General features: G+C 38.9%; 1 protein-coding gene across 3 annotated transcripts in view; it reads right to left on the bottom strand.

Annotated features, from left to right (window-relative positions):
* Nucleotides 1–2,963: 2,963 nt before the first annotated feature.
* LOC112145377 (semaphorin-3F) overlaps nucleotides 2,964–13,276 on the bottom strand; it is a 75,234-nt gene continuing 64,921 nt past the window's right edge. For 2 of the 3 annotated variants that reach the window (XM_024270548.2, XM_024270551.2), the window contains 9 exons: nucleotides 10,667–10,736; nucleotides 10,436–10,580; nucleotides 10,124–10,346; nucleotides 9,340–9,428; nucleotides 9,211–9,252; nucleotides 8,461–8,618; nucleotides 6,975–7,066; nucleotides 6,682–6,815; nucleotides 2,964–4,746 (listed from right to left, as the gene is read on the bottom strand). In XM_024270548.2, the coding sequence (XP_024126316.1) occupies nucleotides 4,321–4,746; nucleotides 6,682–6,815; nucleotides 6,975–7,066; nucleotides 8,461–8,618; nucleotides 9,211–9,252; nucleotides 9,340–9,428; nucleotides 10,124–10,346; nucleotides 10,436–10,580; nucleotides 10,667–10,736 (1,379 nt within the window). In that variant the 3' untranslated portion in view covers nucleotides 2,964–4,320. The remainder of the gene's footprint in view (nucleotides 4,747–6,681; nucleotides 6,816–6,974; nucleotides 7,067–8,460; nucleotides 8,619–9,210; nucleotides 9,253–9,339; nucleotides 9,429–10,123; nucleotides 10,347–10,435; nucleotides 10,581–10,666; nucleotides 10,737–13,276) is intronic. The other variant, XM_024270550.2, reaches the window with a different exon arrangement.

Genomic DNA, 13,276 nt, shown 5'->3' on the forward strand with positions numbered 1-13,276 from the left:
TTTTTGTGCCTTGAATTTTTATTACGGATCCCCATTAGTTGTAACTACGCAGTTGCAACAATTGCAATTCATTGCCTTGAATTGATCTCTGGTGTAAACTATATGTCATTATGAAAATTATAAGTGGATTTTTCTTATAGTTGGAATAAATTCAGCCATCAAGGGAGGAAAAGCAGATTCAATTCCAAGGCTTGTAAAGTAAAATGTATCCGTTGGCTGTTAGAAACATAACTGAAGACAAAGTGCAGCTGCATGGAGTCCACTATCTTCCTACCGGATATGCTGCTCAGCTCTTGTTGTTTTTAAGTGAGTAATGAATGACCTAAAACAAGAAAATGTAGTCAAAAAGCACAAAAGCTCATGTGAATGACTGGCCAAAATCTCAGATCCCTTAAAACCCTTAAAATACCCTTAAAAGCTAGTGCAGTATATTATTTTAGCAATATTTTAGCTAAAACTGGTTTGATTATGATCTGGACTCTCTTCTCCAGCACTCCAGCTGCAAAACAAAGTTCATCTTAAATTGTGGCCAACGTGTCATAATACCAGGAGTCCCATGAACAGACAGTACACAACAGTCAGGAATATTGATGATCTTTCATCCTCACTGCTTTTTACCATATGGTTAGGTCACTCTATTTTTGGTTTTAATTGTGGTCTCTGCGTCTCATCTGTTCTTCAAATTATTTTGAAAGTAGCTGGATTTTTTTTCATTGTCTATCTATTCTTGGTTTTTATTATGAGACAGCTTTTGTTCAGATGCTTCTGAGTTAAATCATGTCTAGAAGTGACAATCATTGTTAAAAACAGAATCAGTTTTTCATTAATAATGAAGTCATATAGGGAGATTTTTTTCATTCTGATCAAATTTTGGAATTTGTGTTTTTGAGGTTAGGTATTTTAAGATACACAAGAACAAATTAAAAAAATGCAAGCATGTTTTTTATATTTTTAATGTTGCTTTTAAAGACCTGTTCCAATGAAAATCTGGTTTTGAACATGCTCTGGGACTTTTCTCATGATGGAGGTCAGGGACATATATATAAAGAAAAAAATAGAAACACAATTTTCACGGAAAGTTATTAGATTTCCTTGATAAACATAAAATTATAAATGACAGGCAATATAGATTTAGAGTTGGGAGAGCTTCGTCAATGGCAGTTATTGAAGTGATTGAAGAAATCTCAGAGGCACTGGATAAAAAGAAATTCGAAATTGGGATTTTTGTAGACATTAAACCACTGCTTTCTATGCAAAAAACTCGAGAGTTAAAGTATCCAAGGAGTTGCTCTAAGCTGGATCAAAACTTATTTGGATAAAAGAACACATTTTGTTAAGGTTGGGGAATTTGTGTCGGATACAAGAGAGATTGTTTGTGGCGTGCCACTAGGATTAATTCTGAGTCCCTTATTGTTTAATATTTATATCAATTTTACATTTAATGTATCTAAATTTTTAATCCGATATTAATTTTAGATGATACAAACATATTTAATTTAGCAGACAACCATAATGACCTTATTAATGTAAATACAGAGCTGAAGCATCTGAATACCTCGATGAATTACAATCAACTATCCATGAATTTAGACAAATAAAAGTAATGTTTGATGGTCACTATTAATTCAATACAGAGCTAATGATTAAATTTAATAACGTGACAATTGAAAGTATAACTAAATACACATTTTTGAGACTCATTATTGAAAATAAGCTATGTTGGAAGTCACACATTAGAAATACGGACTCAAATATCAAAAAAACATTTTTTATTTTAAATAAATTAAAGCAAATATTTGACCATAGAAGCGGATGCTTTCTAAATTGTTAATTTATCTTACCATATTTGACTTGTGGCATTGAGATTTGGGGGAATAACTATAAAACAGTATTAAAACCTTTATTTTTAATTCAGAAACAGAGAATTTGAATAATTCATGGAGTCAGATACCTTGATGATACAAATGATTTATTCCTTCAATCTACACTTTTGAAACTATTTGATTTGGTTATACTTCATATAGAACAATTCATATTCAGAGATAATAAAGAAATCACCACCTAACACCATTCAAAAACTTTTCTCTGAAAATAAAAAGGCTACAAATTAAGAGAATGTAGAGAATTTAAAGTACAATTTGTAAGAACCAATAGAAAATATTTCTGTGTGTCAGTGTGTGGCATCAAACTTCAGCTGAAACAATCCTCTAATATCCATATATTTAAAAAATGATACAAAGAAATGCTATTGTTTTAGCACAGAGGTGAAGGTGAATGATAGTCACGAGGGTGGATGGAAACCGTATTAAACTATAGGTGGTGCACTCAGAAACTGAAACTCAAAATTAAGTTTAAAATGGGATTTCTGAGTATTTCTTTATTCAAATTGTTGTGAATCAGGAAGAAAACGAGGGTTTGAAAAAGCTTGCAGTGGCGACGTAAATGCAACAATCAGTGGGCCACAAGTTTCCTGCTCCGCTCCAATGCGATGTGTCCACCTGCAAATGACGAGTCTTCATTTTCTGGCATCTGGCTCAACATTTTCCAGTGTTGCTCATCACTTTTGTTGCACCAGTAATGCTTGACTGGGGGTGTGAGGGGCTGTAAGCTAGAGGGAGAGCCTGTAAGCAGAAAGCTGTCAATTGACGGGAATGGGGTGGGGGCTGCTCTGTGCCAACAGTCCCGCCCACAACTCAGGTGAATTCTTGAATGAAATCCTGCTGTTCTACAGAAACTAAGTCCAAGGAAATTACACAAGTTTTTTGATTTTGGTTAAAAGCTTTAGAATAGATCAAAAGATGATCAGAGTGGAACTTTAATTTAACTTTATAACATGTTTCCTGAAGTTAGTTTTTGACCTGCATCATCATTCTCATCATATATGAATTGACAGAGACTCAATGTCATGCGTGTGCCGTTATCACAAACTAAAATGTTTTGTTTCACACAAATGTGCATACATGTCTGTTCAACAAGCACAACTTTATTCCACGGATCCACGGGTTTCTAAGCAGAACACGGAAAAACATCCAGCAACAAGCGGTTGACAATGAAAGGGGGGGAGCATTCCATTCTTAGAAAATATAGAGCTTTAATTTATTAGTCATAAACAACAATGGAAATGGAAGATAGAGTAATTTACACAAACAATAACATTACCTCTGTGCACTTTGTTTTTTCCGTATTTTTTTTTATAAAGTCCGACGATGTAAAACAACAAAAAAAAAAACTAAATGAGTTTTTACAACCTTTTTTATGAAGTATTTGAGAAATTCTTTCAGGCAAGTTCTGGATAAAAGTTAAACAAATCTACTGTAATAATATTTTATAAATAGGCAGAATAAAAAACTTGTCTTTTGTGACCCACCAAACTTCATGTGATAGTTTAGATTTGAACTGAAAACCTCCGTAAAGCATCGGTTTGATCCCTTTTCCAAAGCCTGTGTAATCGCACAGAACACCCACAAAAATAAAAAAAATAACGACAATCTCATCACAATTACAGAACGAACACAGATTCATGCACACAATGAAAGCCAGCTTCCCGATAGTCAATATTTGGGGTTAGTTTCACAGGATTGTTACATCGTTCTGTTTTAAACATGGACATCGGATTCCAAGACAAAGAAAGAAACTGTATGCTGCTTTTTATTTTTCAAAGAGGTCAACGGTACCTCACCCAGGAGTCCCTGCTTCATTTAACAACCCTTAAAAAGAAAAGCACAACCTAACATAAGTGAGTAAAGTTCTGCTGAGCTTAATATCTTGGTTAAAAGAAGCTTCAGATCATTAAAAATTGCCATTCGTCCCTTTCAGATAACCTCACTGTTTCTGGTTGCTGATGTTTTATGTTGCTGTTTTTTATTCTGAAAAGAAGCTACACCACTGCAGTAATGTCCAGTAATGAAAAACAAAGCTACCCCTCTCCACTTAAAAAAGCCAGTTTCCCTCCTAAAAGAATCGTCTTGCAGCTCCTAAAGGCTCCTGACAGCTCTCAGGTTTACACAATGCTGACTTTTGCAACAGCAGCAACAAATTGAACAACAATATTTGCCCCAAAAGGTACCTATACACAAAAATACAAAGATATCCACAGAATAATACTATATACAACCTACAATAAATACTGTGTATCATATATCTTACTGTTGGAGGGGATGCATGTGGGTTTTCTTTGTAAGTCTCCTCTCTGTTTCCCTTTTGTGGATTTTTTTCGATATATTTTTGATGTTGCTACACTTATTGAGTCTCTTCTGTTTCCCACGGGGTGAAGGTGGGGGGAAGGTTTTGTTTGAAGGTGCTTCTGACAAAGTAGTCCCTTCATGTCTCTGCTTCCTGGTGCTCCTTTCCCTCCCTGCCGCTCTGGTGATGCCGGCGATTGCGAGGCTTCTTCTGCTCCTTCAGCTCCCTCAGGTCTTTGGGCTTGAGGGCGCCCAGCAGAGGGTCTCCAAACTGCCAGTAGTCCTGACAGTACTGATTGATCAGACTCATCTCTGGCTGGCTCAAAATGGTCAGCAAGTCCTTGTACTGGCCTGCATTGGCGTGCAGAGACGCCAGCCCCCCGCCGCCATCTACCAGCGCGTTGTTGATGGCCCGACTCGACAGCACCACCAGCTGCAGCTTGACCAGCGTGTGTTTAAAGTTCTTCTCTGTGGCTGTGCATTGGTACAAGCCGGAGTCCGAGAGATGCAGAGAGCGCAGGAGGAGCCCCTGGTCCGTCTTCAGAATCCGACCATCAGAGCACATCTGCAGAGACACAAACAGCTCATGAGAAAACAGGAGCCATTCCGTCAAATCAGGCGGGATGCTACGCTTTCTTCTTTACGCCTCCTTTCTTTGAATAAGAACTTGTGCGAGATCTTTGGTTTTGTTGTTTTGTGGAAATGAGAAGAAATAAAGAAATTGACAGAGAGTGACTGAATAACTGGTTCTGCTTCATGACAGGAATACAGGGTTTAGAAAAGTCTGTGTGTCCATTGAAGTGTTTTGTTCATTCATACCAAATGAGGATTATGTTTTCATTACAAAAACATATTCAGACTCTCTCCTCTATACTCTAAGCATATTTCAGATAAACCCAAAGAATACATGAATATCAAAAGGTTAAATGTTGGCTAATAGTTTATTTAAGGCCTTGAGCTTTACTGAAAACTGTACTAAAAGTCCCTAATGGGATTAAAAAATCCTTTCTAATAGTAATAGTAATAACAAGTTTATTTTAATTTGTCAAAAATCTGCCAACGACCAACAGACAGTACTTTTAAAGCTCAATTTATAGAGTTCAACAGCCAATAAAACTTGATTTAGGTTCTGGTTACCCTTTAAGAAACTAAAGTTTACAATGTGTTTAAGCCAAAAAGAACAAGTTAGTGTGAGCAAAATGACGCACAAATCAAACAAAAAACATAAAAGTCATTGTATCACCTGATTGTGATTAAAACATCACTGCTGACACAAAACTGATGACTACCAGATTCAAAATGGAAAAACTACTTTAAAAAAAAATCTCATCTTAGGAGGAGACTTATAAAGTGTTAGATCTCTCCTATTGCAGGTCTGCACACAGTTTATACTCTAAGAAAAGTTATTCAATACGGAAAAATTGCTTCTTCTATCCATCAGAGAAGGGAAGGCTTTCAGTCACATCAGACCTTAGAAAATATAAATCTTACCGAAAGATTTATATTAGCTTACAGATATGGACTGACAGGATCAGCAGGGACCTGTTGCTTTTGATTGACAGGGAAAAAAAGTAAAAAACATTACAATATGCATATGTTTATTTATCATCCAGTACTATCCTGTTCAAACAGAACTAAATGAACCTCTTTGGGTCTAGTTTAAATAAGGGTGAACTCATGCCACATCTATTTACATTATCCTTTGTCTCCGTTATAGTATATGATAAAACATCTTTTATTTGTAATCCAGAAAGTCAAGAACCATATTGCATAGAAATGCTCCTGCTTTCCTATTCAAACTTGATTTCTTAATGCCATTTGATGATGTGATTCCTGCTACACTTTCTCTGGGAAAACAACACATACATTTTGTTGTTCATTTATTTTTATCCCATATTTGTTCATTTCGAACAATCATTTCTGTCATTTATTGTTGTTATTGAAACGCTGTGGGCGTGACAGACATCTCACTGTCTTAACTTTGATGTAGAGACAAAACTAACCAGACATGTTGAATTGGCCGACAGATCCTGAAACAGAAGTGAGATGATGTGATTGTAGCTTTCGTCTTTTTTTGGGCTAAATTTCAGCTGTGAAGTGCCTGTGGGAATACACTCCATCCAACGGAATACTCAAAAAAACACAGGCAGCTGATTTACATAGACTCTCAATAAAACTTTAATTAGTGCCTCGGGGTTGTGTATGTCAGGGCAGTAGGCTTCCACAGCTCTTCTTTATGTTCCCCTCCCTGGAGTTTGAAAACAGTTGGAGGTCGGCGAGTGTTCAAGCCCCAAAATTCAGACCCTTAACCACCAAATCACACCCACATGTGATCAAGTCTTTATTCTTTTATGTTGCAAGTTCCCCTCTACTATTAAAATAATCACCCAATCAACATCAGGAAAGTGCAAACAAACTCATACTTTAAGATTAACACTACAAATAAGAATGCAAATGTCACTAAAAAAAAAAAAAAAAAGTTGACTCGAGGGCGTCTCACCTCTTTCCTGCGGTCGCTGTTGTCTCTGTGAAGATGCCATTTGATGACAGCATGCGGGGAGCGAGCCTGACATTCCAGGAAGGTGCTGCTTCCCTCTACCCCATACTGGACCATCTCCAGAGTGTTCTTATTGGCTGCAGGGCAAAGACACAAACCCCCACGGTCACACCACAACTCATGTCTCTGACACAAAATCTCATATGATGCAACTGAAACCTTTTTCCTGAAGAGTCAATGATCAAAATTGAGGAACTTGAGCACAATAGAAGGCATGGGCAGTATAATGCAGTTACCGTTGGAGTTGAAGCCTCTGCACTGGCGAATTGGGTTCCCGTACTTGACGTCTTGCCGCCGGCTCCGTCTAAAAGGGTCAGACCAGTAGTGCCAAAGAAAAAAAAAACAATAAAGCAACTGCAAGCCGTTCAAAACCACTAAATAATGGAGTGAGAACCAAAGTCAAGCAGTTACACCATCTGAAAAACGTGCTTTTTCAAATTTGCAAATGGCTGATGCAAAAGGTTCTGTCAGAATCCAGCTGCATCAGGAAGAACCTCAGACCTTGGTGAAGGTTTGGATTTAGATGATTCAGATTAGTTTGAGATATCAAACATGAGAATTATTCTGAAAGATTTTGGCTGTGGGCATTGATGAGCAAAATTTCAGTGGCACCAGCATTTAATCCAGAACTTTATGATTATATTTCTGGGTTATAGCCAACAATTCCCATACACAAATCCATAACCCACAAATGACTTTTTTGTGGGCTTGATGCAGCATTCACACCGGCCGAGTGTGGGGCGTTCAAGAACGTGCTGTACGCAGTTTCATGGTCAAGGATTCAGCAGGTGGTGGACATGAATGGAGCGGAAGGGAGGAGATTCTTCTTCTTTTGTGTTTTTATTGCTCATTAGAGCTAGTTTACCACCTAGGAGCGCTAAGTCAAAGCGATGCAAATCTCGCAAATCTTGCTCCAGTCTTTTTGTTTTCACAGTTTTGAGCCAATGAATGTCCATCTTGGTGTCTTATTAATCCAACTAGACTCAAACCATAACTGTTAATTTGTCCTTTGCTTCCATGTTTTCAAAAGGATGCCACCCACACATCACTACCAAATCCAAATCCCCGATTGGTCACAGTTGCTGAGATTAAGGATCAAAAAGTTCGGCTAAACTTTTAGCGCGTGATAAATGAAGGCGTGATTTGTTTGAAGAGCCCGTGACCGAGCTTAAAAATTCTGGTCTGCGAGCCCTTGCAAAGACTTTTCATTAAAAGTGGCTGCTGAATGCAAGCCAATGCAGCTGGTAATTCCACCTAGAGAGCTGGACTTGCTGATTGATTTGGATCTTATGGATTAAAGTTTGGACAATAATTTAAAACAAATCTAGCAGTTATTTTAGTGTAATGTTGGATCTATTAGTTATTTAAATCTGTCAGGACTGGAAACAAATATACAAACACAATAAACAAACCCTTTTCATATCTCTGTATAGAAGAAACCACGACTTTGAAGCATTTGAAGGAATTTACATAATGAACCCTTCGGCACCTATTGATGCAAATCAAATTACTTCTGCTTTCTTTTTTTGTCTACTACAACAATTTGATTAAATAAATACTCATAACTGAAATTTTGAGCTTACATGTATTAATATTTGTTCTCCTTTAACAGAAAAAAAGCCACAAAAACATTTTAAAAACACAATTTTCATCGGAGTGGGTCTTTGATAAGTTGATTTTCCTATAAGTGCAGCTCATGCCATCACTTCTCCTGATGCTTACCTCTTTTGAGAAGTGGAGTACCGCGAACAGGACTTTCCATCCCAGGCGCAGTAAGGATCTCGAGCCAGACAGCAGTCGGCGCAGGCTTCACCGTACATGTCGCAGCGATGAAGAGCCAGCTGGGTCAGCCCCACGGCAGAAGACACATACAACTGTTGCTATTAAGAAAAAAACAAACGGAGAGCAAATGTAATAACTATTCAAAAGGTCCAAACACAAACTTCAGTTTAGACTCACTTAAGAAGGAAAAGAAACAAAGTCTTTAAGGTGTTTAGTTTCTGTATTCTGTCACACGTTAAAAAAAAACCTTGTCTTTCTGAATCATTTTTCCTCTCCCTTTGTGATTACAAACACTCAAAGTTCAGAATCAACCTTAAAACCCTGTTGTGCTGAGAAAGAGCAGCAGTAGCCAGTAAAGTCTGGATCACATGGGACAAATCTGGACGCATCTCTCATCATAATTTTATGATCAGCTGCTTGAAATTCATCAACGTGACAGGCTGTTTGTAATCCCAAACCCCTGTCTGCAGACTGATGTCATGACATGTATAAAAGGCCACGTAATGTAATTGCTTTGAAAAAGAACACAGATCCTTTGAAGCCGCTTGCATATTTCTTTCTTCTTCGTCTTTTAGGTTTCCCAGTGAATTATGGCTGACAGCTGTGCGTGAGCATCCCGCTGGATTCTCGGAGGGAAGCTTTTCTCCTGCTTGCGTGAGGTAAGAAAAACTCACGTGGGGACAAGCTTACCCTTTTGGAGGAGATCTTCATTGTTGTTATTGGAGTGGGGACCTCGATGAAGACAAAAAACGATTTTGTTTAAAGGAAGAACAGACAAAAACATGAATATTTATGACATGAAGAGGAATAGAGGCCAACCTTAAAAACCTCCACTTCCTCCAGAACCAGTTCCTCCGTCTGCAGGTCATCTTTGGGCAGCACAATCAATTTCTGAACTGTTCCCTTGTCTGCAGACCACAACACAAACCCATTACCCTTCCACTTATCAACAAGCCACTTTTTTATCCTTACATAAACCTGTTAAAAAAGCTTTTCTTCTTGTTTTTATGGACATTTAGAGATAATCTGGCCTCCACTGTAACAAATTCTTCTTAGCAGGACATATGAGGTTTATTATACCTCCTTAATGGCCCCCAGTGACAGCAGATAAAAAGACAAACATTCCTCTGCAGAAAGCCATCGGACTCCGAACAAAGAAGGCTTCGTCATGTGCAACATGTGGGGCAGTCAAACAGAGGCCTCATTACCGGTTTAAAGCATGCAGGCAAACAGATAATCTCTTGTACACCATTACGGCAAGATTAAGGTGATGGATAATCTAATTTTAACCCTCCTGCCCCCCTGCTGCTGATTTAACCCGTCCATTCAGGTACAAATCTCCTCGTGTGAACAGAGCCAGCCATGAACCCTTTGACTGAGTAAGTTTCCACTGCGGCATGAAAGGGAAGAATGCTTTTCTGCTCGTGACAAACGATTGCTGCAGAGACAAGTTGCTCAGCAGGCTGGCTGATCAAAGAGTTCATGGGTTCACTCTGACTTCACTTTTCTGGGTACAATAAACTCCCCCCAAAAAGACATAATGTCAGATCAAAGATATTAAAAGTTATAATTTCCATCAAATGAAGTCAACAAAATCGCTCACCGGTTCCTAAGAAGAGCACCTCATAGTTGCCATCTGCAGCCGTCACCTGGTCCACTGCAATGGTGGTGAACTCATAGTCCACTTTGGTGCGGACCACCAGGGGGCGCTTGTGTACTGGGTACACAGCATTGTTCATGGCGGGATGATTCCTCATGAAGTTAATGACTTCATCTGGATAATCCTTAGTGGACTTCATGTTGGGGGTGAACGTACCTCCAGGGCACTGTAAAGGGGGGGGTCATTAGCATTTAGCGACCATTTCGTTCTGCACCTGGACAGAAACTGCTGTCATGTCATCTGAGTGGGACTCACTGTGCCGGGTCGGGGGTAAGGAATCTTCCCAGTATAGGACACCCACTGGTAACTGGGCCCCTCTTTGTGAGCGAAGGGTCCATTGAAGACCATGCGGATGTCAGCCATAGAATACACGCAGACTGCTGATCCCTTGAACACAGACCTGGGGAATATCGACAGGAGAATTCAGCAATTTCCGGCCTCTAAACAGGAACAGAGCCTGTCCAGAATCCTCCAAAAGAAACTCACCCAGAGACAGAAAAGACGCCGTATATGACTGGGTTTTTAGTGTCCTGCGTGGGCTGGATGTAAACATCACCTGCAGGATGGGATTAAGAAATGGTAAACGGGCAACTCACTACTGGATGTGAAAATTCTGATGAGGATCAGGACAACCTGAGACCACCACTCCTTTACCAAGTTTAAATCCAAACACTTTTAGGTCAGTTTAAACCTTTTCAAGAAAATGTGCAAAATATGAAACTGGTGAATATAAATATCTGTCTAGAAGTTGAACAGACCCTGTACTTAAGTTAAGTTTGATCAGTTTTCATGCATGGGAAAGACAAAAGGAATTCTAACAGAAAAAGTTCTTTCAGCCTTCAAAGATCCTCTCTGATCATCTTTTGAGGTTTTGTAAAAGCGTCAACAGTTGTCTTTTTTAATCAAAATAAAAAAAAACCTGTTGTTTTCTTGGACATAGTTTCTCCAGAGCAGCAGTAGTTCATTAGAAATTCAAGTTGAGGGCAGGATTTTTGATGAAGAACAACCCCGCTCATAGTCCCCTCCCCTTTGTAGAGTAGAGCGGAGCGAGGATCTGGAGCCCCGCCCAGTATTTCTTCTACATCACAAGTAAACTTGGTTTCAAACATCGTCTACTCCTGATTAGAAAAGTAATTTTGAGCTAAATGTTCTCAATATACTGTATGTCATCAGATAAATGCCACAAGAACATGTTAAAAACACCATAAAACACAGTTTTCATTGAAGTGGGTCCTTAATAATCCAAGTCCTTCCTAATTCTAAGGACAACAATGTGAACTTGTGCACTGCTAAACGCTCTGGAAGGTGAATCTGTTTCTTCAACACATTCTCTCTCCCATCTCGTCATATATGGACATATGGTTCGGGCCCCCTCTGTGTCACTTTTTGACGTTTTGGGGGTCGCCAACTCGTCGTTTTTCGACATGCTGGCTGTTCCCAATCGAGGTCCCACGGAGGAACATTGTCTCTGATAAGGTCTCTGAACAGATTCCTGCTTAATTCAGCCCTTAGGATAAAATTCCTAAATGTCCCTTTTACAAATTTCCTCAGTGCAATTTTAGCAGGTTGTAAACTTTATTTGATTAATTCTTCATTCTCTGTGAAATGTTTGTAGCTGCTTTAAACGTAGACTTGAGGATGAAAATGTTCGCTTTAACATCAAACTGGATGCTAACAACCGGACACTAACTTTAGCCGCATCTGATGTTTAAGATGTGATGAATAAAATGACAAAATGACACAACCATCATAAAACTGGTATTTTCTTAACATAATAATAAACATGAATCCGCCGTGTCTGTAACTTTATTATTGTGAGCGTATGTACAATATTCGAGTCAGTTGCTGAGTATTCCTAATCCAGAGCAGCTTGCTACGTGGAAACAATTGTCTCCATTAATGAATTTGTTGAGGAAGACTCCTGGTTTTGTCTGTAAACAGCAGCTTTATGTTTCTCTGAAGTGAAAGACTCTTCTTCGGGTTCCCCACTGACTCCTTTTTCCCCAAAGAAACTTTCCAAACACATTATTTTTGTTTGGCTTTCTTAGCTTTTAGCTTCGGGCTTTTAACATAGCTAGTGTCCGAGTGACTCTGTAAGACAGGCGGATGGGGAGAACAGAATCCGGTAGTTTTCCAAGATGAAACTTCCTTCAGAGTAAGAATATAAAAAAGCGGAAAGAATCAAAGTTAGCGTATTAATTTTTACCTGTCTGTGGCCCAATATCAAGCAGCCTTCGGACCGGTACCAATTCCCTTGATTTAATGGAAACAGCCAGGATGTGAAAAAAAACGACGAGTTGAACACAACCAAGTCGTTAAAAAGTGACCAGGAGGGGGCCTGAACCATACATTCATATAAGACGAGTTGGGAGTGAGAATCTGTTAGTTTCTTTCAGTCCTCCACTTTACAGCATAGAAACAAGTCAAGTATTTCATATTTTAAGCCACTTCTGAAAGGCTTTAAATCTTAAACACTTTAGTTGTCCTATAAGCTCTGACATTGGCGGCGCCAGATTTAGATTATTTCTCTTTGGTTTGTGCCGAGCTCAGGTGATCAGTCTTTCTGCTGTTAAATCCCTGACCTAAATACAACTCCTGAGAGGCGCGTACCACCTTGTCTCCAACAGGACAGTGGCTAACCAGGACTAAAGAAAATCAGACCGACCAGAAGAAAAGAACGAATTGCATTAAAGCTGAAAGTAGAGATGAATGGCTTTCACTGTTGCTGATGACTTTTTGCCTTCTGTCTCTTTTGTTCGCTGCGGCCTTCGGCAATATACAGTGAAATTCAATGCGGCCACTTCTTCTGCTTCTGGTTAAAACTCCAGCAGAAGAATAAATGAGCTTTCTAACAGTCGTTGTGGAAGAGCAGACAGAAGACAGCTGTAGTAATCAAACTTACAGGAGATGAAGGTATGGATCTGAAAATCTTCTCTGGACAAGAGATTTCTAATCCTCACTATTTGATTGATATGAGATTGAAACTCAGGATTGAAGTTAATCTAACTTAACTTTGGGTTTCTTATCTTGGTAGTAAACGTTACACTTGCTTAAAAAATAATGACATCTGCCTTATTATTGTCAAACGGAGGAGAG

Source organism: Oryzias melastigma, linkage group LG1 (genome assembly GCF_002922805.2).
Source record: "Oryzias melastigma strain HK-1 linkage group LG1, ASM292280v2, whole genome shotgun sequence".
In the NCBI taxonomy this organism is placed as follows: domain Eukaryota; kingdom Metazoa; phylum Chordata; class Actinopteri; order Beloniformes; family Adrianichthyidae; genus Oryzias; species Oryzias melastigma.